This window comes from Hyperoodon ampullatus (genome assembly GCF_949752795.1).
Source record: "Hyperoodon ampullatus genome assembly, chromosome: 18".
Taxonomy (NCBI): Eukaryota; Metazoa; Chordata; class Mammalia; order Artiodactyla; family Ziphiidae; genus Hyperoodon; species Hyperoodon ampullatus.
In genome coordinates, this window is record NC_136931.1 from 49,435,584 (window position 1) to 49,462,138 (window position 26,555).

At 51.9% G+C, this 26,555-nt stretch overlaps 2 protein-coding genes across 16 annotated transcripts in view; both read left to right on the top strand.

Moving 5' to 3' along the window:
• The first annotated feature begins 1,258 nt into the window (after positions 1-1,258).
• On the top strand, positions 1,259-12,726 carry EIF3K (eukaryotic translation initiation factor 3 subunit K). The gene is made up of 8 exons (XM_079724209.1): positions 1,259-1,375; positions 2,282-2,380; positions 4,736-4,856; positions 6,158-6,232; positions 9,073-9,139; positions 9,240-9,317; positions 11,051-11,176; positions 12,658-12,726. Exons 1-8 carry the CDS (start codon positions 1,317-1,319, stop codon positions 12,687-12,689), a joined length of 657 nt encoding a protein of 218 aa, XP_079580335.1. The 5' UTR covers positions 1,259-1,316; the 3' UTR covers positions 12,690-12,726.
• A 5,182-nt stretch (positions 12,727-17,908) lies between these two features.
• ACTN4 (actinin alpha 4) overlaps positions 17,909-26,555 on the top strand; it is a gene marked incomplete at its 5' end in the record, with an annotated part of 73,298 nt that continues 64,651 nt past the window's right edge. For 9 of the 15 annotated variants that reach the window (XM_079724460.1, XM_079724467.1, XM_079724471.1 and 6 more), the window contains one exon: positions 17,909-18,070. In XM_079724460.1, coding sequence (XP_079580586.1) covers positions 17,909-18,070 — 162 coding nt within the window. The remainder of the gene's footprint in view (positions 18,071-26,555) is intronic. The other 6 variants (XM_079724474.1, XM_079724472.1, XM_079724463.1 and 3 more) reach the window with 1 other exon arrangement.

The window sequence follows — 26,555 nt, forward strand, 5'->3', positions numbered from 1 at the left end:
TCCTAGGGCCCGGAGCTGGGCCTGCGCCCAGGGGCCAGCAGGGCCTCAGGGCTCGGAGTGCTGTCACGTCCCTCCCTCCCCACACGCCCTGCACTCGCCTTGCCTCCACCGGCTGTGGCCTCCCCCCCACCAACTCTCGCTTCCTGCCCCAGCACAGAGCTGTGCAGCCGGCTCCACCCCCTGTCCCCTGGGCCCTAAGAGCCTGTGAGGGGCAGCTTGCCTTGGGACCCAGGGGACACCCCCTCCACTTCCAGGGCCCTGGGCTGCATGTAAACCAGATGCAAACTATCTTAATTGTGACCTGGAGGGGTGCCCTAACACTCCCTCCCCCGTTCTGGGCAGCGGCTAAAAACTACAGTTGAACCTCTGCTGAGTGCTTGAGTGCTGGGCCACAACTCAGAGATGGCAGGTCTGCACAGAGATGGCCATGCAATGTATATCACTGCTCACCGGGGGCACATACATGCACTTAGTGGTAACCTCCTGTGCAGTGCGAAGAACAGTCGACATGCAAATGCCTGGATATCCGTGTGCACATATGTGGATGTACCCAGAGCATATACACAAGTGACACATGCATGTGTATTCATGCCTGCAGTGTGCAGAATCTGTTCACACATCTCCTGACGGCACACACGGGGCACTCGCTTCCACCCACAAAACGAGCCGGAGGGGTCCAGGAACCCCCTCACCCCGCCCCTGCCGGGCAGAGAACAACGGCTTTGCGGGCCGCTACCCACGGCGTTAGAATGGAGTGCGAGGAGCTCAGGATCCTGCCTCCGGGGCCGAGGCCTGGGCCCAAAGGGGACCTCAGAGAGCACCTTCCTCGGGACTTGGCCACGGCCCAAAAGGAATCTATCTAACACGTGCATTCCAACACAGTTTTGAGTTCACGGCCACGCGCAATGCGACGTGGGTGCAAGCTGCCAGGAAACAGTCTCCTTCACTGGGAGTTCCCGCGCACTTCCCAAGGGCTGGAACTGGACACGCGAGGCCCCGGAAAAGCTTAGCCCCGCCTCCTCGCCTCTAGAGGCGCCTGCGCACTGGGCTAGACTAGGTCTTTTCTCGCGCCGTTGGTTCTGCTCGGGTAGAGCGTATGCGCACGCGCTAACTGCGCCGCTGGGAAGAAGTCACGTGACAGCCGGAAAGCGTGGCAGTAGCCTCCAGAGCTTCCCCACACCTTCTCCACCGCTCGGGCTGGAGAGAAAACAAAGACGTAGTTTCCGTTTCCACTAGCTCTTCCTCTTCCAGTTCTCGAGGACGCAGTGCCGGCCGGGACTTCGGCTGCAGATCTGGTGTGGGACGCGACAGCAGTCATGGCGATGTTCGAGCAGATGAGAGCGAACGTGGGCAAGTTGCTCAAGGGGATCGACAGGTCTGAGCCTGGTCGGGGGGAGCGCTTCTGGCCAAGAGGGGTGGAGGAGAGGGTTTTCTGGAGACAGCAAGGGGTGGGATTTTTCAGTCATCCTGGAGGACATGTTTAAGGAAAGCACTGTAAAGGCCTAAAGGCAGGAGGTAGCCTTGCCTACCGCTCAGTCTCCCCCTCTTTAATTGCTTTAAGACCGCCCTCTCTGCTCCTCAGCTTTCCCTCCATCAGCCCCTCAGTTTCCTCTCTCAGTCTCACTGTGTCTCTCAGTGCCTCTTTATCGTTCCCCCTTTTTTCCCTCATGTCATTCATTGAACACATGTTTACTAAAATCTACTCGGTCAGTTCTGGGCAATGCTGCGGACCAGAGGTGACCAAAAACAGCCAAAGGTCATGCTTTCATGCAGTTCCTAGTTCAGAGTCCAGGTAGACCAGACAGTAGACAGCGATAGCCAGGAGTGGTCATAGCGGTGATGGGGGAAGCACAGGTAGATTGGTCGGGGCTGGGATGAGGGAAGCCAGGCAGGAGAGGATGGGGCTAGACCACAGTGGGGTTTGGGGACAGAAGGAAGGGGTGGGTGGCAAAGATGTCCAGGGGGCCAGGTGGCAAAGATGTCCAGGGGGCCAGGTATACAGGCTGCAAGGGCTGGTTGGCTGAGAGATTGAGGAGGCATCCTAGAAAAGGCCCCAGGGTTCTGACGGGGTTTAGAGGTTACGCTTAGGTCTGGGATGTGGATAAGCTTCAGTCGAGGTTATAGAGCTGATTCATTATTTGAGTAGAGCAAATGTCCAGTGAGAGATGTAGAGGGAGGAGCAGGCTACAGTGCCCTCCACCCCCCACCGGCTTCCATAGAGTGACGGGCCTCAGCTCTTGTCTCCTCTTTGCTTACCCATCTTGTTTCTCCTCTGCTTTAGGTACAATCCTGAGAATCTGGCCACCCTGGAGCGCTATGTGGAGACACAAGCCAAGGAGAATGCCTATGATCTGGAAGCCAACCTGGCTGTCCTGAAGCTGTGAGTGTCTGCCTCCATTCCCACCCCCATGCCAGTAGCCAGCACTCCCAGCACTGGGTGGGGTGGGAGTTGGGGGTAGCCTGCAGGATGTGGCTTCGCTCTCTTTTTCAAAGTTGAAGTATAGTTGATTTACAATGTTGTATTCGTTTCAGGTGTACAACATAGTGTTTGGATATTTTTATAGATTATGCTCCGTTTAAAGTTATTATAAAATATTGGTTATATTCTCTGTGTTGTACATTACATCCTTGTATCTTATTTATTTTATACATTGTAGTTTGTACCTCTTAATCCCCTATCTTCCCCTATTTTGCCACTCCTCCACCCCACTCCCCCCTGTTAAGCACTAACTTGTTCTCTGTACCTATGAGTCTGTTTGTTTTGTTGTATTCATTCATTTGTTTTATTTTTTAGATTCCACATGGAAGTGAAAGCATATGGTATTTGCCTTTCCTTGTCTGACTTACGTCACTAAGCATGATATCCTCTAGGTCCATCCATGTTGTTGCAAATGGCAAATTTCCATTCTTTTTTTTTTTAATGGATGAGTAATATTCCATTGTGTGTATGTGTTTATATGTACCACATTTTCTTTATCCATTCATCTGTTGATGGACACTTAGGTTGCTTCCAGATCTTGGGTATTGTAAATGGTACTGCTCTGAACGTTGGGGTGCATGTATCTTTCGAATTAGTGTTTTTATTTTCTTCAGATATATACCCAGGAGTGGAATTGCTGGATCATATGGTAGTTCTATTTTTAATTTTGGGGGGAAGCTCCATACTGTTTTCCATAGTGACTGAACCAATTTACATCACACTAACAACCTACGAGAGTTCTCTCTTCTCCACATCCTCGCCAATGCTTTGTTATTTGTTTTTTTTGATGATAGCCATTTTGACAGATGTGAAGTGATATCTCATTGTGGTTTTGATTTGCATTTTCCTGATGGTTGAGCAATGTTGAGCATCTCTTCATGTGCCTGTTGGCCATCTGTATGTCTTCTTTGGAAAAACATCTATTCAGGTCTTCTGCCCGTTTTTTAATAGGGTTGTTTGTTTGTTTGTTGGTGGGTATTGAGTTGTATGAGCTCTTTATATATTGATATTTTGGATAGGCTGTGGTTTCTCTTAATGTGCAAGACTAGGAAGCCAGAGAAGTTGGGGCTGGAAGAGGGATGGCTTTTAAAAAAAAACACACATACAGGCTAGTACATAAAACGCATGTATAGTTTAACAAGCAATTATAAATGAACACCTATGTAATCACCATCCAAATTGAAAAACTGAGTGTTGTTAGCGCCCCGGGTCCGTCGCCCCATACGCTTTGTGCCAACCACCTTGACCCTGGTAACCACTCTCGTGGTATGCTCTCATGGCCTGGCTTTATGTGAATTTACTGCATGTGCACGTACACACGCACACATACACACGCTTCCTGATTAGCTCAGTTCAGGTTTGCCTGCTTTGACCTTGACATAAGTGTAATTATACAGCTGGAGCTCTTCTGCATCTGGCATCTTCCACTTGGCCCGGGGTTTGTGAGCTCCATCCTTTTTCTGTGTGGCTGCAGTTTGTTTGTTGTCATTGCTGTATAGTGTTCCATGTGTGTCTGTGTCTTAATTATCTGCTCTCCTGTCAGTGGACGTTTGGGTTCTTCCTCCTCAGTGCTTTATTGACATACTACCAGCTGTGTAATTTGTATAGCTTGCATAGCGTCAGTTTTGCCATCGATAAAATGGAGATAACATCACTTGTATTTGTGAGGTTGTTTGGGTTGTTATTGGTGATAACCGCTGCTTGGTGAGTGCTCCCCACGTGGCAGCTGCTGTGCTGTAAGCTTTGTGTGTATTAACACACTTAGATGTGAGTTAATTGTGAGCTCAGTTGCCCTTGAGAGCTAGATATGGTTGCTATTGTCCCCTCTTGCAAGGGAGGAAACCGATGCACAGAGCATTTAAAATAAGTAATCCGCTAGTCCCCACCAAACAAACAAACAAACAAATAAGTAGTCCAGGGTCACTCAGCAGTGAAGTTTAAACCCAGGCAGTTGGCTCCAGCGCCTTGACCACTACTGCAGACTGCCTCTTATGTACTCATTTGTTTATGAATCACTCAACACTGTCTGCCGTACTGCCTGGTTGTGAGGATTAACTGTCCCCATCTACAGAGCAGGAAAGTAGGGTCAGGGAGGTTAAGGTCACACAGCCAGAGAGTGGTGTGGTTGGGGTCGGAGCCCAGGCGTGTCCAGCTCCCAGACTCTGGGCCGAAGCAGTGGGCAGCCTGTCTGGCACCTGGTGAGGCCCAGGGACCTGGAGACAACACTGCTACTGTGTCTCTTGTTCCCCTTCTCAGGTACCAGTTCAACCCAGCCTTCTTCCAGACCACAGTCACCGCCCAGATCCTGCTGAAGGCCCTCACCAACCTGCCCCACACCGACTTCACGCTGTGCAAGTGCATGATCGACCAGGCCCATGTATCCTTCCCATTTCCCAGGCTGGGTGTGGGGGAGGGGGCGGGGCAGGGTAGCTGGATTCATGGGGAAGTGGTCTGAGTTCAGCCACAGACACTGAGCTCTGAGCTTGGCCTGGTGCTGGCTGGGACTGGAGCACTGTGGAGGCTGAGGAAGGCCTGGCCCCCTGCCCTCACGGAGCTCACAGTCCAGTGGGGGACACCTGTCCTGTCGGTGATGGCCTGAAATAGTCAGGGCTTGGGGTTAGAGAGCACGAGGCACCTGAACCTGCCTGGATGCTAGGAAAGCTTACTGGAGGAGGGAACATATGAAAGATGAGGAATTAGGTGAAGTGGTAGGGAAGGGTGATCCAGGCAAAGGGAATAGTATGTAGGAAAGGAGGAGGAGAAGAACTCAGTGCTGTTTTTCAGAGGCAGTAGAGGAAGTTTGGCAGAGCTGCGCCACAGAACTGGTCAAACTCAAAAAGGGCACTGGGGAGCCGTAGAAGGCTTTAAAGCTACAGAGTGATATGGGTAGATTTATGCTTTAGAAAGATTCCCATGAGGCTTCCTAGCTGAGTAAAGACCACCAGGCAAAAGGCAGGAGCCCTAAAGAGCTAGATTGTCAGCTGAACTTCATTGTATGTAACCTCAGGGCCTGGCACAGTGTCTGGCACAGTGCTGGTCTTCAGTGAAGAAATACTGAGTGAAAAATCAATAAACTGGCCTGCTCACTGGTGGCTGGGCTGAGAAGTGTCTTCCTCATTGAACCTGCTCTGCCACGTGTGTCCATGGGAGCACCTGCCTTCTGAGAGACTGTCCACCTTCCCCAGAGGTCTGTTCCGGTGGCTTAAAAAAGGCACGTTGTCCACTGTTCAAAGTACAACAAAGTGTACAGTGAAAAAGCCAAGGCTTCCTCCCTCCCCATCCCACAGCCGCCTACTCCCCTCCCCGAAGACAGCAGTTGTTTGCAGTTCTTGGCTACCTTTCCACAGATACCCTACAGGTACATAAGTACAGGTGTTTATAGACACATATTCCTCCCCACCCAAATGGTGGGCTGTTACACACATCGTTCTGCATCTTGCTTTTTTCTTATCACAGTGTGTCTCATCGCTTTCTCCATGTCACTTCTATAAGAGGTGACTCGATCTCAGTGTGTGGAGCGGCCACAGTTGAATTGTCCCCATCACTGGGTCATTAGGGTGTTTCTCACTTTTGCCATTACGAGCGTGCTGTGGTGCACAGAAGATGGGCGGGCTGGCCTAGGGTCCGCAGCAGCCTCCTCAGGCTCCAAGGCCTTTTGCCCTTAACCCTTCCTCCCAGCAAGAAGAACGGCCCATCCGGCAGATTTTGTACCTCGGAGACTTGCTGGAGACATGCCACTTCCAGGCCTTCTGGGTAACTTCCCTTGGGTCCGTGGGCAGGGTGGTGACTGGGCCGCGTGGAAAAGACTGCTAAAAGTCACAGCCATGCACATTTGTTGGCTGCCTCCGTGGCAGTGGGCCCTGTGCTCAGAGCTTTGTGTGTGTGGTCACGTGGAATGGTCATCCTCACCCAGAGCCAGGACTCCCAGGTCCTCTCCTCTGCCCGCAAAGCTCAGGAGCGTGCTCGTGCGGGCGCGCGCTCTCTCCCCACCTCCTCCCCCTCCCCCTCCCCCTCCCCCTCCCCCTCCCCTCCCCCTCCCCCCTCCCCCGCCCCCTCCCCCCGCCCCCTCCCCCCGCCCCCTCTCTCTCCCTCCACCTCCCCCCACGTTCTTCCAGTAAAAGTCCTCCATCCTCTAAATACTCTTCCCTCCTTTTCTTGTTCTGAGCCTGGCCTCCCACTCCTGCAGCTTCCCAAGTGGGAGGCCAGGTGGCCTCCTAGCTTCTCACTGCCACCCCCAGACCCATCTCCCCTCCCCCAGCCCCCAGCCCCGAAGCGCCTGCGATAGCACTTCCTGCCCCACTTTGTTGGTATCAGCACCCCCCTGCCCGCCCCCCATGACTGCTCCTCATTTTTGTGAAGAATTTAGCTCACTGCCACTCTTTACCACTCCTGTCTTTATTCTTAGATACTTGAAAGGGCAGATCCGTGATCCTTCCACCACCCTGACTTCTCAGTTTCCGGATTTCTTGTCCTCCCCATTTTCCGAGCCCCTCACTCCCAGTCACATCCTAGACCAGTTCTCAGCACACTGGACCCCTGAGGAATTTAAAAAAAACAAATACTAACAAGTGAATCCTGCCTTCACAGAATCTGATGTAACTAACTGGTCCAGGCATGGTCTAGGCTTAGGGATTTTAAACACTTATCCTTGGTGATTCTGATCGCCGGCTAAGGCTGGGAGCCACCGGCCTGTACTCGTCTTCACCAGTAACGGCCTCCTCTTCTGCCCATGAATGTCGAATGTTTCCACCCTCCGACCACTTCCTCCTCGCTTCCCAGCTCGCCCCCGTGAGGTCAGGTCTCCGACCCGACATTCTTGGGCCTGGCCAGCAGCCCCAGTCCTCTGTGCTGCTTCCTCCTTCAGCACAAGGCGCACTCTCCTCCCCTCGACACCCGTGTCTCAGGGGATGCTCCAGGCTGGAGAAGACCCAGCAAGCGACCCAGACCCGCTCTTCAGCTCCTCCTGGCCTGGGGCCTTGCTTCCCTCCCCCTCGCCTGGACAGCTCTTCACAGCTGCCCATCGCCACCACTTTCTCCCCACCTCAGCTTACGATCGGGCTTCTCATCTCATGGGAAAACAGAAGCAGCCAAAGCAGAACTTCCTGCCCCTGGCCAGGCGTCTACTGGCAGCTGACGGAGCACTTTGCTCTTTTCGTGGGCGACCTGTCCCTCCTCCTGTCGCAGGCACCCCTGCTCCGGCGCACCGACCCCCTTCCCTCTGGCCCACTCAGCAGCATCACCCCAGCCGTTCTCCCCAGTCTCTGATAGCAGCAAACTTGGCCTTCCCACGCTGTTTCTGTCACCACGGAGCACGTCCACCCCACAGTGAGTTCTAGCCTAAAAAAGAGAACGCTCCCTGGACCTCCACGCTCCCTGGACCTCCGCGCTCCCTGGACCTCCACGCTCCCCACCAGCTCTGCCTCCCCCCCCCCCGCTTCCTCTGCTCCCCTTCCAGCCACGCTCCCGGCTGGGGCACTGGCTGGCCCAGTTTGCCCAGGGCTTTCCTGGTTTTCAAGCCGAAAGTCTCACATCCCAGGAAACCCTCAGTCTCCGGTGACTCGGGACTGTCGGCCGGCCCGCCCCTGGGCCACGTTGCCTGTGCTCAGCCTCCCCTCTCCCCCTGCTCACTTGAACTCACGCCGTTCAGTGCATTCAGGCTCTTAGACCAAGCCTCTGCCCCCGCAACCCACGCGCAGGCCGTGGAACCACTCTCGTTGAGACCCACAGTGACGTCCCCATTGCTAGGTCCGGTAGGAAGTTCTCAGGCCCCGGCTCAGCTGCCAGGCCAGCGTCTCTTGGCCTCCGGGACAGCTGCTCTCCTGGCTTTCCTCCCGCCGCACCGGCTGCTCCTTCCCGTTTTCCTTGCAGGTTCCTCATTTCTCTCTGAGGTTGGGGGGCTCCCTGGCTGGGAAGGTGGCATTTGAGCAGAGGCCTGAAGGAGGTGGGAGTGGTAGCTGTGGGGGAGGAGAGTTCCAGCCCCCAAGGCAGCCAGCACAGAGACCTTGAGGTGGGCGGGTGTCTGGAATTTCTAAGGGCCAGCGAGGAGCCCCTGTGGCTGGAGTGAGGGGGTGAGTGGGAGGAGGTGGCGGGCAGATCCTGGGGGGCCTCGTGGGCTGTGGTAGGACTGTTGCCCTCTTCTCGGAGATGGGAGCCAAGAGGAGGTGGGTGAGTGTAGGTAACTAATCTGCATCTGTCTCCTCTCTTGGGACTGTGGTTTCTGCCTGCCAGGTTCAAACCCCAGCTCTGTGACTTTGGGCAAATCACTTAGCTGCTCTGAGCTTTGATTTCCTCATCTCTAAAATGGGCAAGGGACTTCCCTGGCAGTCCAGTGGTTAAGTCTCTGTACTTCCACTACAGGGGGTGCGGGTTCGATCCCTGGTCAGGGAACTAAGATCCCACATGCCACGTGGTGCAACCGGAGAGAAAAATAAAATGGGCAAAAAAACAGCAGCTGTTTCATCATAAGGTTGCACACAGAATAAGGGCCGGCATGTGGGGTGAATGCTGGGGTGTTCACTTCTGTTATTGTCAGTGTTAATATTCCTGACATTATTGATGTTAATGTTATTTCAACATTGTAAATCCCCTCCCAGCAAGCCCTGGATGAAAACATGGACCTCTTGGAAGGTATAACTGGCTTTGAAGACTCTGTCCGAAAATGTAAGTCCCTCTCTGAGCTTGGGCTCCCTGCTGCGGGGGAGGGAGTGGCAGCAGGGTCCTGGGGGTGGCCCTTCATCATCTTTGTCCCTAATTTCCACAGTTATCTGCCACGTTGTGGGCATTACTTATCAGCACATTGATCGCTGGCTGCTGGCCGAGATGCTCGGGGATCTGACAGGTAAGGCCCCCTCTGGGTCCCTAGTGCCCGTTCAGGAGGTTGGGAGTGAGGAGGGCGGTGGGCCTCAGCCAGCTTCTCAGATGGGCCCACCCCTGCCTCACCAGGTCATTATTGAAGGCCCAGGGAGGGAATAAGGAATTAGTATAAAATGTTCCCTTCCTTGGCGGGGATCCTATGGTATTCATTCATTTATTCTGCTTAAATTAATTGAACGCCTACTCTGTGTTCAAGGCCCTGGGGCCACGGCAGTGAACAACACAGAATGACTCAGATTCGTTCTCGTGGAGTTGGCAAAGCAGATGACAAATGAAGATGTACATGTCCAGTGGGAATTCATGCATGACAGCCCCTAGAGAGGGCTGGGGCGGGCGAGGGGCGGGGGACAGGAGGCACGTGGAGGTGAGGAGGTGCAGCATCTGAATGGTTACTCAGCGGAGTGAGGCGGGCAGAGCAAATGTGAGGATCCTGTGTGCTCACAGAGCAGCCAGGAAGCCCTAGGCTGGAGCAGGGTGAGCGAGGGGGCGGAGCTGAGGGCAGAGAGGTGGTGGTGGGAGGGGCTTCAGATACTGAGGAGCCTCCTGCCTGAGGACTTTGTCCTTTACCCTGGGTGAGATGGAGCCACTGGAGGGTCTGAGCAGAGAGGGACCTGATCAGATTTATGTTTTTAAAGATCCCTCCAAGGGCTTTCCAGGTGGCGCAGTGGTTGAGAGTCCGCCTGCCAATGCAGGGGACACGGGTTCGTGCCCCGGTCCGGGAGGATCCCACATGCCGCAGAGCGGCTGGGCCCGTGAGCCATGGCCGCTGAGCCTGCGCGTCTGCAGCCTGTGCTCCGCAACGGGAGAGGCCGCAGCAGTGGGAGGTCCGCATACCACACACACACACACAAAAAAAAGGTCCCTCCAAAAAGGAAAAAAAAAATGTGTGTGTATTTGTTCATTTTGCAAAAAGAAACGCAAGAAGGAAAAATAAAAGAACTAAGGAAAATGGTTACTCCCTGGGGAGCGAGAGTGAGAACGGGGAGGAGGGTGGCGGGTTGGGGGAGAGATTTCTCTGAGTACCGTCTTGGATAGTTTTGCCTTTTGAGCCAGGTGGGTTTTTTGTGGGATGTTTGTTTGTCTTCAGTGGAAGCTAACTTTTAGTGGGCGCTTTGCGTCAGGCACTATACTAAGTGCTTTACCTCGGATAGATGTTTTACATATTTAAAAGTGAAATTAAATCAAAAGGGGATGAAACAACCCTTAGAAATGAATGTAAAGAGAAACAGATGAATAATAGTCATGCAGAAAAGAGTTATTTCAAGGAACAGAACACTTCTCTGGCTGGACAACCTTACAGGCATATTTTCTAAAGGCAAAAAACAGTTGCAAAGAAATGCTTAAACCTGGTGCCATAAGCTTATTGTTAGTGGTAACGATGACATCCTAATTTTGAAGCCATTTCATGTAGATTGTGGGGAAGGGCAGATAAGTACACTGCTGTCATTAGGAGCCGAGCTTCGAACTGGGAGAGGTAAATCGAAAATGAAAGGAGGCTAAGACAAAAGCCCTGTAATGGGAAGGATGCGAAGGCTAAAAGGCTCCCTCTGGCTGCTGTTCGGAGAATGAACTGTAGAAGCACCAGGCCGGCAGCAGGAGACCAGGTCGGCTGAAGGCAGGGAAGGAGGACACCTTGGCCCCCCCCGGTGCTGTGGGATCAGAGTGCGCAAAGCCCCTGTGCTGCTGTGTCCCCTGCAGACAGCCAGCTAAAGGTGTGGATGAGCAAGTACGGCTGGAGCACCGACGAGTCGGGCCAGATCTTCATCTGTAGCCAGGAAGAGAGCATTAAGCCCAAGAACATCGTGGAGAAGATCGACTTTGACAGTGAGTGGTGGCCTGAGGCCTCAGGCTGTAGGCCTGAGGAGGTGCCCTTTGACAGACCAGGGCTGGGGCCCCAAAGGACCCAGGTAAATAAGTTCTGGTTCAAGGCCAGGAAATTGGCATCTGCCAGACTCCTCTGACCTCTTCGGTCCCAGGCCACCTGCCCAGGGAGGGATGGCAGAGGATGCTGGGTGTCCTCCCTGGAATTCTGGGTACTGTATCCTGCCCTGAAGCACTCAGTAAGAAAGACTTCCTGGGGTCTGGAGGGGCCTTGCAGGGTGTCCCCGCACCTTCACTGATCCCAGGGCTCTCGGGGCCTCAGCCCCGGCATCTGCTAAAACACAGCAAAACACCAACCAGGAAGTGCAGGCTCTGTGGTCCGGCTAGCTGGATGGGATCTTGGTTCTTTATTTCATAGCTGTGTAACTTTGGGCAAGAGATTTTTACCTCTCTGTGCCTTGGTTTTCTCACATATAAAGTGGGGATGATGGCACCAATGATTATAACAAACACTGTGTAGTTTTTTACACTTTTTAAGTCATTGGTCCTCAGGTCACCCCCATAAGGTAGGTGCCATTATTGTAAGTAACTGAACACCACCACGATAGGCACCTCACGGAGGTGTGAGTGTGAAGCGAGGCAGTCCACACGCACCACTTAGCAAGGAACCAGTCTCACAGCTCACGGAATGTTACCCTTGTCACCATCACGTGTACATTACCTAACACAGACTCCACTGGCTGCTCAACTGGAGCAAATTTGCTGTTCCATTAGCACACGCTCTCTCACCTTTGCGCTGGGTGGATGCCTTGGAGTGAGAGAGAACCGGAGGACAGGGAAGGGCTGCTTCCTTAGGCCCTGGATCTCCTCCCTGCCCTCTTGAGTGTGATTCTGGTGTTTTAAAGATACGGACTGGTACGGTGTAGCCTCTGAGTACAAACCAAGTTGCTCCTTAATCGAGAAACAAGATTGAGCGGGCAGTCATCTCCACATTTGGGGGCTGTGGACCCTCACTCTAAATGAGATGTGCCCACTGGGTGGGGTTCTCTGAGAGAACTCACTGGAGCAAAGGGTTCTGCAATGAGGAGATGCAAGTTCAGTGCTCAGAGTGTCTTGCAAACAGTACGTAATAAATGTTACTATGATGGTGCTGATGATAGCAAGCCACACTTACTTAGTAACAGGCATTGTTCTAAGGCCATCATTTAATCCCATAGGGTAGATGGTTCTTATAGGTGGGAAACTGATGTTTAGTGACTTGCTTGAGGTCACCCCCGCCCCCTGCCCCCGGTACAGGGCAGAGCCGCGACTTGAACCTGGGCTTCCTTGTTCCAGACTCCAGACTTTTAACTCTACTGCCTTTGTGATGGTGACTCCGGGGGTTTGTGATCATCTGTCCTTAAACAATCATGGGCGCTGTGGTTGGTGGCTAGAGGTTCGTCTCCCATTCTGCTCACGTTGACCCTGGCCTTCCCTTTCAACAGGTGTGTCCAGCATCATGGCCTCCTCCCAGTAACTTTGCAGGCGTTTAATAAAGACTTGTTGACTTCTTAGCCCTGTTATCTTCTTGTTGGCTTCCTGACTCTGCCCCTCTCCCGCCGGGGGGACAGGCCTCGCATGGCCCTGTGCTGGGGCCACACCCACGTCCACCAGCAGCCAAGCTTCCTTTGATCTCCTCCTCTGCCCGGACCCAGCAACTGACCTCCATCACCACCTTCCTGACCTGTCAGGTCACAAGTGGAGGGCACGCAGCCGTGAGTCAGCAAGGAGGGTGTGAATGGGCTGTGGGTGAGTCAGCAAGGAAGAGGGTGTGAATGGGATGTTGGAGCCCAGCCCTGCACCTGGGGCCAGCTTGGGCTGTCCTGTCCTCCTGAAAACCCAGGCGAACAGGTGTGGCCACTGGGTTCCTGCTGAGGGAGAGGCATCAGCTTTGCCCTTGGCCCTCACAGATGCAGCCACTAGTGGCCCTGAGGCAGTGGCTGGAGGGCTGAGTTGGGTGGGGGGATTCTGGCTGCTTGCTCAAGCGGTTTTGTGTCCTTGCCTTCTGTTCCTCAGTTTCCTCATCTGTGAAAGGGGGAGAATAATGCACCCTTGTCAGAATCATGAGGATTCTGTGAGCTCTGGCCAGTAAATTCCTCAGATCAGGACCTAGCCTGTTTTTGGCGCTTAGAAAACTGGAGTCGTTAATTTCAGAGTCAGAAGAGTTTGTCCCCAGTGTTGCAAACTAGTCCCCAGCACTCTTCTGTTTGGTGAGACATTATAAGAAAATTGGGATTTGAGGCCAGGCCATTCCACCCCTACCCCATGCCAAGTCCCAGCCTACAGTGGCCAGGAGGCCTAGCACATGTCACATGATCCTTAGTTGGGTTGGTTATTTGCATTTTACAAAGTATTCCAGATATTCTGGCAGAGTGACCTTAGGTTGGTTATTCGCATTTTATAAGGTATTCCAGACTTTCAGGCGGAGTGACTTTGGGCGGGTGTCTTCACCTGTGAGCCTGTTGCCTGCAGGAAGAGAGAGTGGGGACAGCAGTGACTGGGGAAAATGGAGGAAATCAAATGCCACAGTAGATGCACATCCCTTTACATAGACTGCTGGTGCCCCTGAGGGAGCACCTCATTCTCAAATGATGGTATGTGGGGACTCTGCCCACGGAAAGGGCAGGTGAGCCTGTGCTGCCAGCCTTCTCAGCCCTCCCCACTGGCCAGCACTCACACCCATCGTTCTCTGAGGGCCCTGACTTGGGGAGCCAGGGCCAGATGGGACACCCTTGCCCTGGGATCAGACCTGAGCAGGATCCAGGAACTAGGGCATGCCCAAACGCTGGGGACAAAGGGTGCTTTTGCAGCTCAGGAATTGGGCGCTAGCTCTAAGGGGGGTAGGAGGAGGGGAGACTGGGGTGCTATTACCCACCAATTTGGTTGTGTGAGTCAGCCAAAGGCACCCGTTCTGGGTGAGCACACTCCCACTCACCCACGTAGCACTTGCCCTTGTGTAGGGTACAATGGGCCATGGCCACCCTGCAGGGGAGGAGGAAATGACCTTTCTCTCTTTTGGAAGCCACAACTTGTCCTGCTTTGCCAACCTGCTTTTGCTTCAGGAGGATCATCCTTTGAGCAGCTAAGAGGCCTGGCTCTGCAGAACGACTGAGTTCAAACACCAGCCTAGTGACCTTTGGGTGTGTTAGTCAACCCCTCCGTGCCTCAGTTTTACAGCTGGGGAGAGTACCCACTTCAGTCATTGCTGTGAGCTAATGCACTCAACTTGTCACCTGTCATGGTGGCTCTGGCTTAGGGCTGCTGTTTCAGCTGCTTCCACAGTCACCTGTAGACATCCCAGGACCTGTTCATGTTCCTACCCTGAGAGGATGCAGCCCTCTCTCCTTTGTTTCATCGAAGTAGCATTAATAATGGGATACAGCATTTATTTGTTTTAATTCAACATTTATTTAATTAATTTATTTTTTTGACCGTGAGGCTTGTGGGATCTTAGTTCCCTGACTAGGGATTGAACCTGGACCACAGCCATGAAAGTGCCGAATCCTAACCATTAGACTGCCAGGGATTTCCCAGTAATGGGATACAGCATTTAATAAGTTCTGACTGAAGTCTTGAGAACTCCAAGAAATGGTGATGTGGAAATGGTGAACCTAATGCCAGGGCCCACTGGCCATACCCTTTCACTCGGGGATCTCTCCCTCCCCCTCTTCTTGCCTGCTGCACCTTGACCGTCCATAAACAGTAGCTATTATTACTGCACTGTCCATGGATGGCTGCTGGGAAGTGGCCTCAAAGCTGGCAATTAAAGGGAGCCTTTAATTTAAACCTCATTGGCTGGGGACATCGACATCCACTTCATCTCTGAGCCCTTGGTCTGGGAGGTTTCTCAGTGTCAACCGGGAGCACGCAGGGAGGGGCAGATGGCCCATTGTTGGAGTGGCCTTTCCCTGCCCAGCGAGCCCAGCACAAGAGTCCTGGGCTCGCTCTGCAGGTTAGGCAGGAAGAGGGTGCTTTGCCCCAACCCAGACCCAGCCCAAACCAACTTTGGAAACAGCCAACACCCGCGTCTTTGGCCAGGTCATGGCATTACCTGGGAAAGTGGGCTGCCACCTAGGCATCATCCCCTTCCTTTGCTTGCCCTTGGATCTCTTCGAGTGCCTTTGAGAGAGGAGAGGAGAGATCCTGGTAGCTCCCATAACCTGGAGAAGCTGTGTCTTCTAATCCCCATCCCCAGCAGATGACTGCAACACAGTCCTTTTGTATTGCCGGTCAGGCTCTGCTTCAGTCAAACCCTTACCTTCTTACCTTCCCTAACACCCACCCGTTCCCCTCAAGGTTGCTCTAGGTCCAAAACCTAGAGCCATCTTGAGTCTTGATTCTTTGCTCTTTCCCACCCCTGCCTCCCACCCCCATCAAATTCATGATACTAAGTCTTGGAGGCTCCACTTGCCCACATCCTCCCACTGCCTCTCCTCCTCAGCACTCTCCTCCTTCACCCTCTTGTCTCTCTGTGTCAGGACCATCGCAGCAGCCTCCCCACTGGGCTCCCTGAACTCACTCCACCTTCTACAGTTTGTTCCCCTTGTGTGGCCAGACAGACCCTATGGACAGTTGAATCAGACCCCACCCCTGCTTGCAGTCCTCTCCTAACTTACCATTGCACTTAGAATAAAATTCATTATATGTCCCCACTGCACTTAGAATAAAATCAAAACTTCTTTTCAGGCAAAAAATAGTAAAAAACAAAAAACAAAACTCCTCAGATTCTTCAGTATGGTTTTAAGCCTATTCATTCATCTGGGATTTATTAAGCTTCTGTCTTGTGCCAGACATTGCTTCAGGGGCTAGAGATACAGCAGTGACCAAAACAAAATATCCTCACCATTCATGGGCTGACGTTGGGAAGGAGACAAATAAACATGATAAATAAACCAGTCATGTAGTATATTAAATGGTGATCAGTATTCTGGAAAGAATAAAGCTGGGAAGGTGTGGGATGCTATTTATGAAAAGGTGGTCAGGGGAGGTCTCACGAGGTGATATTTCCGCTGATCTGCAGGAGAGGAGGCTGTGAGCCCTGGGGATCCAGTATCTGGGGAAAGTGTTCCAAACAGTGGTAACAAGGTATCACCGTTTACAAAGGCCCTGAGGCTGGAGCGTACCTGGTGTGTTGGAGGAACAGCTAGGAGGCCAGCAGTGTGGCGGGAGCTCAGAGAGGAGGGGGAGAGTGGGAGGTGAGCTGGGATAAGAATGGGGACCAGGATGACCAGGACGTGGAAGACCTTGTGGATTTGGCTGAGGCCCCAGGAGTCTCGGTTATTTCAAAAGCTGGGCTGGGCTGCACCAGGGCAAGGAAGACTCCAGCAACCTTTCCTCCTTTCCTTGACTTTGACACGTGGCACCAAAGGAAGGTTCTGAGCAGGGAGAGAGGAACTTGATCTGACTCAAGTGTTCACAGGCTCCTTCTGACTCCTTGTGAGAAGGAGAGTTGGGAGGTGAGTGGAGGAGCAGAGAGATGGTGAGGACGCTACTGCAGTGGTCCAAGCGAAGACAAGGCGAGGCTGGACAGGACCAGGGTGTGGCCGTGGGGGAAAGGGGAAGTGGGTGGATTCCGTACATACTCTGAAGATGGAACTGACAGAATTTCCTGAGGAACTGGACGTGGGGTGTGAAGACAAAGAGGAGCCAAGGAGGACTTCAAGCTTTGTTGCCTGCACAGCTGGAAGGATGGAGGCGCCATTGACTGGGATGGGGATGACTGTGGGGTGACCAGGTCAGGAGATGAGGAGCTCAGCTTTGGATATTTACACTTGACATGCCTCAATGTAGCAATGTCATTTATCTGTATTTATTTATTGTTGCGCCACCCCCCCCCCCAATATTAGCCACTTGAGAACTAATCACATTTATCATGCTCAGCACCATATCACCAGCACCCAAGAACAGGGCCTGGCACACCAGTAGGTGCCCAATAAATGTTTGTTGAATGAATGAAGATAGACAAGTCCAAAAAATCCTCTACCTTCCCCGTCAGCCAGTATCTATTCCAGTCTACCTAACTCCCATGTTCATTTCGTGAATCCCTCAGATGTTTGTTCAAATGTTCTCCTTCTCCGCAAAGGCTACCCTGAGTACTTCGTTTACGTTCCAGCTCTGCTTGATTTTTCTCCATAACACTTACCCTTGTAATATATATGTACTTAAAATTTTGTTTGTTGTCTCCCTTCACTAGAAGGTAGTTCCATGAGGCCAGGGAGTTTTGTCTATCTTGTTTACTGGCAACGCACACAGTAGGCGCTTAATAAATATTTGTTAAATTTCTGTTACTGAATGGGAATACACGCCACGCCTCAGCAGGTTCAAGCCTGATGTCGAGACGCGCCTTACGAATCATCCATGCTCTGGCCCCGCCCACACGCAGAGGCCGCGCGCGCTCACGCGGGAGAGGGGGCGCGGCTCGTCCATGAGCTGAAGGGCCGAGGGGAGGTGCACTCTGCGCAGGCTCCGAGCTCCTCGAGGCGGGGTTTCAGTGCTTTTTGGCACAGGAGGCGCGCGCGCGAGAGAGGGCGGCGGCGGCGGCGCGGTGCGCAGGCGCAGCGAGCAGTGCGCAGGCGTCAGCGGAGGGCGGGCTGAAGCAGCTGAAGCGGCGGCGGTTGCGGCGGCGGCGGCGGCGGCGGCTCGGGCAGAGGGGCGGGAGCAGAGGCGGGAGCAGACGGGCTCGGGAGAGGCAGCGGAATGGTGGACTACCACGCGGCGAACCAGCCGTACCAATACGGCCCCAGCAGCGGGAGCAATGGCGCCGGCGGCGGGGGTAGCATGGGCGACTACATGGCCCAGGAGGACGACTGGGACCGGGACCTGCTGCTGGACCCGGCCTGGGAGAAGCAGCAGCGCAAGGTGCGCGGCCCGCGGGCCGAATGGGCTGGAGGGGGGGCTTCCGAGGGAGGCTGGGGGCCGGAAAGGGGCTGGGAGGTCCTGAGACGGAATTGGAGGGTCTGTGATGAGAACTGGGCGTCCTGGGAATGAACCGGCGGGTCTGGGAACGGGTTTAGAGTCCTGAAGAGGAGTTGCAGAACTTGAGCAAGGAATTGGGAGTCTGAAAAAATAATTGGCGGCTGAGTAGGGAATATGGAAATCTAAAACAAGGAATCGGGGAGCCCTATGAAGGAATTGGAGTGTCTGGGCGGCGAATTGGGGGAAACCGGCGAGATGATTGGAGCCTCTAAAATGGAATGGGGTCTGAGGCGGGACTGGTGGGTCAGGATGGACTGGGGGGTGTTCAGAGAGAAACGGAGGAGTGTGGAATTTGTGGGTCAGGATCGAATTAGGCATCGGGGGAGTCTGAAGAGCTCGAGTATGGAGGGGGTTATTTGGATTGCGGAATCCTCTGAAGAGGGTTGGAATTGTGGGAGCCCCGGGTTGGGGGACTTCTAAAGGGATGAAGATTCTGGAAGTCTGAAGATGGAGTAGGGGTACCAAGGAAGGGATTATGAAGTCTGAAGAGTAGTGGGAGGACTGGGGAGATTGGGGAGGTGGAAGGAGGAGAGGGGCTGAGGAAAGAAGTGGGTGTGAAAAGACCCGGAGCTTGAGGGGGTGAGGACGGGGAGGGCTGCTAAGGAGTTCCGGGACTCCGGGTCTGAAGGGAGAAGTTAGGGAGCTGTGAATAAGAGGTTTTGAAGGAGGTGAGATTTATTTGGGGTGCGCTGTTCTACAGGGAAGAGGAGAAGATTGGGAGATAGGAAGAAGAGGAGGAATATGATGAGGTCGAGACCTCATTGATGAGGAGAGGCCGAAGGGGGGGTACAGAGAGTATCTGGAGTGCTTTGAGGAGGGGATCTGAAGAACTGATGGAACGTAGACAAAGCTCAGCAAAGGGCTGGCGGCGCCGGAGGCTAAGGTAGCCTGGACAAGGTGAGGATGGCGGGAGAGAATGAGCGGAATGGCGGATGGTGGGAGGGAGGTTAGAGTAGTAATGAAAGTCTCATTAGAAAGGGAGTGTGTGATGGATAGACTGAGAAAGGAATTTGGGGGTGGGGGCTTCTGGACATTCAGTCCCGGGACTGGAGAGAGTGTGTGTATTGTGAAGGGAGAATAAATTGTTTGGGGAGGAAGAGGTGAGAGTGTCCAGAAGAATTGTGTCTTTTGGGGGTGGTGGTGAAGAGCTCTTTCTAAACCAGGGTCTGTTTTCAGGTGGCATGTTGAGAAGGTGGTGTGTGTGTGTGTGTGTGTGTGTGTGTAATCCAGGATGGTTGAGAGGGGAGAGCTCCAAGCTGATAGAAGAGAGGGTTTGAGTGTGTGCAGCAAAAGCTAAAGAAAGGAGGGTGTTGAGTGGGTGTGTGTGTTGGGAGGGGGCTGTTTAAAAGTGTTGTGTGTGAAGAGGGTGGGAGGTACTTGCACTTAGAGGCATTTAATACATTCCGGAGATCTGAATTTTCTTCCTAGGTTTGTTGTCAGCTCTGTGGCCTTGGGCAAGACCCTTGATCTCAGGGCAGTCCTGTCATCTGTGAAATGAGGAGGGGTCGAAGGAGGCCCTTCTGTGATTCTACAAGGACGGATGTGTGTGGTGTTGGGACTTCGGGAGGGTAGCTTTGGTGGAGCTTCCTCAGGATCATGGGGGCCAACTCAGGCAAGGGGCTTGAGTGGCGAGTGTGGCTGGAAGCCTCTTGAGGGTGTGAGTTGGTGCTTTGGGGGCTCTGTGCAGGCAGCCCAGTGTGGAGGGGAAAGGGTGAAGGGAGCAGCTGTTCCAGGCAGCCTGGGGTGGAGCCTGGCATGACCTTGGGTAAATTACCAACCTCTGCTTGAATTTCCTCATCAGTAGTTGGGGGGGGCGGGTGGTGGCTTGATGGTGGTGTCCTTATCTGTTGCCCCACCTTCCTCCGGGTGGGCAGGTTGAGATAATCTGACATGAAATTCTTTTTGAGGGGAGAGACGTAGCCTGCAGTCTCAACAGTAATTTATTGCCGGAGGCAGTGCCGGGCTGGAAAAGGTTAAGAGTTGCCAAGAGACTTGGAAAGTTGGGAGGGGAACAGGGGGCCACGAGGTTGTTTTTGAGCATGTCTGGGATCTGTCTTCTCCAGCTCCAGGTGCTTGGGGAGAATGAACTTCGGAACATTTTTACTCAGGTGGTGGGAGTGGGGACCTTCCCTTTCCCTCCCTTCCTGACTTCTACGACTCCCAGAGTGACTCCCTTTGCTAGCTCATTTCCACTCCCTCTGGGAGTTAGGGTGTGTGCTCCTTCTTGGTTATAGTCTACCTTGCAAGCTGGGTGAGGCTGAGGCACCACCATTCAGGCCTGGGCGGGACCCCCTAGGGGACTCACCGGAACCCCTAGGCCTTGCTGCTGTTGTATCATCCTCCCTCCTCCCTTCCACAAGGACCAGGCAAGGTTCAGGGAAAGGGTGGCTCACAATCCCTCTAATACTAGCTGTTTTAGATTCTCAATAAGGGGCAGATTCTGGTGTGTCCTGCTTTATACAACTGCGACAAATATTTACACATAGCTGTACTTTGAGGGGAAATGTCGCTTCACTGCTGTGCACCTGCCTATTATGGGGTGGGGATCCTTTCTGAAATGGGAGAAGGAGTAATGGAAAGGAATATATACACAAGTTTGTGCTGTTGTCTTCCTTCTAAGAGGAACCCCCTACCCCCATTCCCCCCAGACAGGCTGGCTGGGTTTTTCTGCGCTGCAGCGTCACCTTAGTGAATGACAGATTGCCCTTCTTGCCCCTCCAAGGCTGAGCCACTGGTCACAGGGAGAGTGGCAGTTCTGTGAGTGTCCTGTGCGTACTCTCATACCCTAAAAATCATTATCCAGGATAGCTGTAGGCCCTTAAAGCGTGTGGAATTGAATTCTTCTAGGAATTAAGCAAGGTTTGGCCCAAGTCAGAGGGTGCGTGTGATTCCTGGTGGTTCTCAGTTCTACCTGAAGCCCTTCTAAGGACCCTTGTAACCAAGGCATTACCTGATAAGTAGCTTATGCAACAGTTCTGATCTGGGAAGGCTCTGCATGTTTTCTCCAGGGGTGTGGGGGAAGGACTGGTCTGGCCTTTGAGCAAATTCTTGAGCAGTTATAGCTCTGGGCCAGAGTTCTCTCTCCCAGTTTCTGAAAGGCGCCTGAGTAGCCTTGCCCACCCCCCCACCCCGTTCTGCTGGACAGGTGAGGTCACTTGATAGCTGATCTAGAACTTCTCATCACAGCAAGAGGAATTGCCTCCTTTGCTAAGGTTGCCTGTTCATTGAAACATCACTGCTTACAGGGCCTCAGTGTTTAGACCCTGACCTTTGGCTCAGGCTCTATTAGATTTGAGTTAATTATTTGAAAGTTCTGATGGTGTCTTGTTTTTCTCCAAGTAGGGTTTGTTTGTTTGTTTTTTTCCTTAGGCTGATGATAGAGACCTCAAAGTAGCCGTCTGTTATTTTGTTCCATTACTCTAATTGCTTGCCTCTTAGGATCTGGCTAAGACTAGCAGATCCTTAGCAGTTTTAGAAACTGAATAAGTTACATGCCGAAAACAAAAACAAAACCAAAAAAACCCTAAACTCAATTGTCATCTAGAATTAAAGACTGTAAATATGTGAGGACGACAGGTATCCTGTTTGCCTTCTTGGGAGAGGGGTAGGGGAAGCTATCAGCTGCCGGCCTCTATCCCCTCCCGCCCCGCCATGTGTTTTAAGAACAGGGCTTTTCTGGTGACTGTGGAAGAGATGAGATGTGGGAGGATGGCCTGGGAGTACAGCGCCCCTTGTACTCACTCACACTCATTCAGCTGAGAGTTGAAATCCGGTTGGTGCCATGGAGTGGCGCCTGTTGCTTCATCTAATTCTGTGCGCTCCAGGGCGTGGGCCCAGGATTGCCCTCTGCCTTTTGAAACACCCTCCCTGAGACCAACAAGGAGGCTGCTTTGGCAGCCGGGAGCTGACTCACTCTCCAGTTGGAACTGGTGCTAAATGGTTTCATTTAATGGCAGCCGCTTGCCTGGCCTAGAGTGGGATGCCTTGTGGGAAAAGTTTGGTGAAAGTGTTGGAGGAAAACAACCCTGGAAATGGTGTTGGAGGAAAACAACCCTGGAAATGAGGGTGGGGTTTTAATATCCAGGTGCTGCTGGTGCTATTAAACTCCTGAGATGCAATCCGGGAGGTCAGTTAAAATGTAGGCTTGCACTCTCAAAATGTCCTCTTAATCAGATGTCAGGGGAGCAGGGACAAGTCTGGATTCCAATCTGAAGCCTCTGGGGTGGGGAGTTCTGCCACTTAAACATGTATTCCAGTCACGGCTGACTTTGGCCAGACAGCACCCTTCTACAGCGTTAACTGAGTGAGTAGTACAAGTTATTTGGCAGTGCTGGTCTAGCAGATGACAGCGAAGAGAATGGAGCCAGAAAGGAATTGATTTGGGGAAGGCTCAAGGAATTTCTGAGACTGTTGAGATGAGCGCCTTTGGCTTTTGCCATATTGATTTATAGTGTGCTGGGAATTGTACAAGCCTTTGACCAGATCTTAGAGTTGTTCTTTAAAAAAAAAAAAAATTCCTTTGCTCTTATTTTTGGAGGAGGGGAGAGGGAAAGGACAAAAATAAGGAACAGCTGTTTGCTCTGGTATCACTTGCTCATTCAGGTTTTCTGAATGGCTGAATTATCAACATGTTTATCTCTTGTCTGGCATTTGGTATATTCTAGATCAATGGTTTCCCCAGCTTTATCCTTATTTCCTTCACTTAGTGATGTCTGTGTTTTCATCAGTCATGGTCAGTTCCCTTCCGTTGCCTTTATTTACCTATTTATTTTACAGAATGGCAAACGCACTCACGTTACCTTGTTTAAGTCTCCCTCCACCCCCCCTTTTCTTTTTTCATGGAAATAGGAGGCAAGTGATAGCAAGTTGGTAATTCAATGGCAGTGGTAATTGAAACACTGACCTACTAAAAGGGGGGTGGAAGCTTCTACTTGAGCAGCTACAAATCCTGTCGTCCAGGGAGGTTTGAAAGAAGCCTTTATGTCCTGGGTAGTTTGAGAGCTCAAAATCAGTCTCCTTTAGGATGAGGTTAAACTTTGAAACATCAAAGCATCGAGCGCAGTTATAAGGAAACTTAGTTTTACAGTGTTGCCTGTCTAGACACCAGAAGCTGTTATAAAGTGTCTGAAAGTGGCACAAGTAACACTTGCTTTTCTTCAGGAAGATTTATGAGTTACATTTTAGTCAGTAACCCAGGTATCAGGGAGTGTAGGGTTCAGTGAGTTAAGAGAAACAGAATCATTTAAAATTCCAGCCTCTGTTTAAAGAGTGATCTTATTGGGAGGAAAAATTAACCGGCGGCTGGGAGGAGGATCCCGCCTCCTCCAGAAAGTGAAAACTGCATACATTTAACTGGCAAGAGTGACCTTTATCAGTGCTTGGGAAGTTTTGTCCAAGAAGCGGTCTCCCTGGGATTATAAAAATCCCAGAGACATTTGTCTTGGTGTTGTGCCTTTTTTGGTTGTGTTGTTCTTTCATGTCCCTCCCCCTCCCCTTTCCGTCGTAAACAACAGATGCATTAACTTGGAATGTCCATGGAAAGTCTTTAAAGGCTGGTTGGTGTAACTTGGTTGCCTTGTCTTTACTCTGAGCAGGAGTTACTCCGGAAGAGGCCAGTGGCCTTTTTTCTTAGATGTAATTTACTGAAGTGGTATCTAAAAGTGAGTGAATAGAGCTTACTTGGGATTTGCTATTTGCCACCTGTTTCTGTACTGGCTCCTGCCTTCCTGGAGTGGGATGAGCCCCATCTCCCCAAGAGCGAGGGACCATCCTGTGTTTCCAGAAGGGACAGTGGTTCTCCAGCCAGAGCAGCCCTCCTCACCCCCACCCCATGCTTGTCTCCGTACTTCCTAAACTTCAGTCATTTGTGATTTTTCCTTAGCCACTTTTGCTTTTATATACTTAATAATATTCTTTCAGGTCAATTTGCCCTTTTTAAAAAATAACTTATTTATTATTTATTGGCTGCATTGGATCTTCGTTGCTGTGCACGGGCTTTCTCTAGTTTCAGTGAGCATGGGCTTCTCATTGCCGTGCGGAGCACGGGCTCTAGGCACACGGGCTTCAGTAGTTGCAGCACGCAGTCTCAGTAGTTGCGGCACGCGGGCTCAGTAGTTGTGGCTCGTGGGCTCAGTAGTTGTGGCTCGCGGGCTCAGTAGTTGTGGCTCGCGGGCTCTAGAGCGCAGCCTCAGTAGTTCTGGTGCACAGGCTTAGTTGCTCTGCGGCATGTGGGATCTTCTCGGACCAGGGCTCGAACCCGTGTCCCCTGCATTGGCAGGCGGATTCTTAAGCACTGCGCTACCAGGGAAGTCCCTGCCTTTTTTAACTTAAGTTTTAAAGGGGAAATTTATATGAGTATTGCAAATGGAAAACCTAGCTTCCCTGGCCATAAATAGAAGGAAACTGCAAAAGTAAACAGGCTGAAAACAAAACAGTGCTGTTAAGTTCTAGCTAGGTACTATTCCTGCTGCAGGCTCTGGGCCTGAGGCATGCTCCCTTTGTTGAAAGGAGATTGGCAAGTGTTGGTGAGGTGTTAGAGACCCAGCGTACCAAGCAGAGACTTTCTCTTTGATCAGAAGGTTTTCAAGAGAATCAAGGGGAATAACCTTCTCACTGTTGTTCAGGGTTTAATGGAGAGTGTGGATAACCCTTAGAATCTCCCATGTGTGCGTGCCGCACTTGGAAAAAACTTTATCTCGCTTGACCCTGAAACATTCCGCAAGTGGCGGGGCAGAGTGACTTACCCAGGAACACGCAGCCCATCCTGCTTGCCCGGCAGCCCACTGTACTCCCCTTGAACAGGATTGGATGGCACTGGTTTATCTCTGCATTCAAATGTTAAGGTTTCTTGGGTTCTGGGTTTTTTTTTAAAGTAACTAGGGCCACGTTCTAAATACAAGAATTGTGGGTTTATCCCTTGCTCCTCACATCGCTTTTTTTTTTTTAAGTCTCCAGCTTTCTAACACATATACACTTAAAGTCTGGCTGCTCCCATGAATAAACCACCCTGCTACCCTGTCTGGGTTTGCATCCTAGATTCAGAAAGGAAAGCAGTACCCTCCTGCCAAGTTAAGAAGGGCTGATTTAAATGTTTTGCTTCCAGATATCAGAGCAGAACAGATTCTTTGTCTCCTATGGAACTATGGACATGGGGCAGAAGTAGTTGGAAGTGGCAGTTACAACTCCACAGAGCACAGTGAAGTCATCTCGGGAAATATCATTGACGGTGCTGAAGTGATTGAATGGGGTGCTAGAACACCATCAATACAACAGCATTTGTGTCTTCAGCTTTGGGCAGGAATGAAGAAGACACTGTGGTTTGTTTTATGCTTTTTAAAGTTTTCCCCCCCAAAGATGTGGGGCTGAGTGATGTCTTGTTACTGGCTTTCTAGTGGGTTTTTCTTTTCATCTTTTTCCCCCTCCCTGATGGCTGTTGAGAGTGGGTGGAAGCCACAGTCTAGGTGGATGGGAGGCAGTGCGGAAGGCAGGCAGTACGCCTTCCTCCTCATTCTCCACATGTGAAGGGAACACATTTGGTTTTTTAATCTCCAAAGAGCCCAGGATGAAGGGTTTCCATATCTTACCTCCTGACCAGTAAGGACCAGTAAGGATTCCAGCTCCAAGAATGTCTTAATTAGCAGCCATCCAGGATGGGGGCACTGCAGGAAGCCAAATAAATGCATTTCTTCTTTTTCCTTTCTTTCTTTTTTTAATATACACTTCATTTCAATGGCAGAGAAGGCCAGTTTGAGGTTAGGAGAAACATCACAGGAGGAAGCTTGAAAGGTACTGAACAACCAGCCACCACGCTGGGAGGTTGCTTGAGGGGGTGTCACGCCAGGAGGGTTTGTGGGTCTTCAGCTTGCGTTATTGAAAAGACAGCCTTCCCTTTACCAAGCCCCAAGGGGCAGTGCTGGAAGCCGGCTTCAGTCAGTGTCACCAGTGTCACCGGCCTCGGTATGCGCGTGTGCAAACATCAACACATCAGTGCTCTATGATCAGTCTAAATCAGGATGTGGGTAAAAGGTATTTAGTTGATATCGCCGTGGAAACTGAGTTGCTTACTGTTTTGGGGATGCGGCTCCGTACTAGAGGCAGCCCCAGTGGTGGAATGTTGGGCTACTGGGCAGAAATAGGCTGCTGCCAGCCAGTCTCACAGAAGATATCCACAGGAGTGGTGGCCACGCTGGGGAGGGGGACGAGGGGCCTCTGTTCCCTGGCGCAGGAGTCAGGCCAGCCCTTTTTATTGTTTTATCGATGAGGGGTGTGTATTTGCGCAAGAGAGAGAGAGAGAGAGAGAGAGGGAGAGAAGAACAAGAGTACACCATGAAAGCCGCTGTTGGCTTTGTGGCTGGGATGTGTGCTTTTT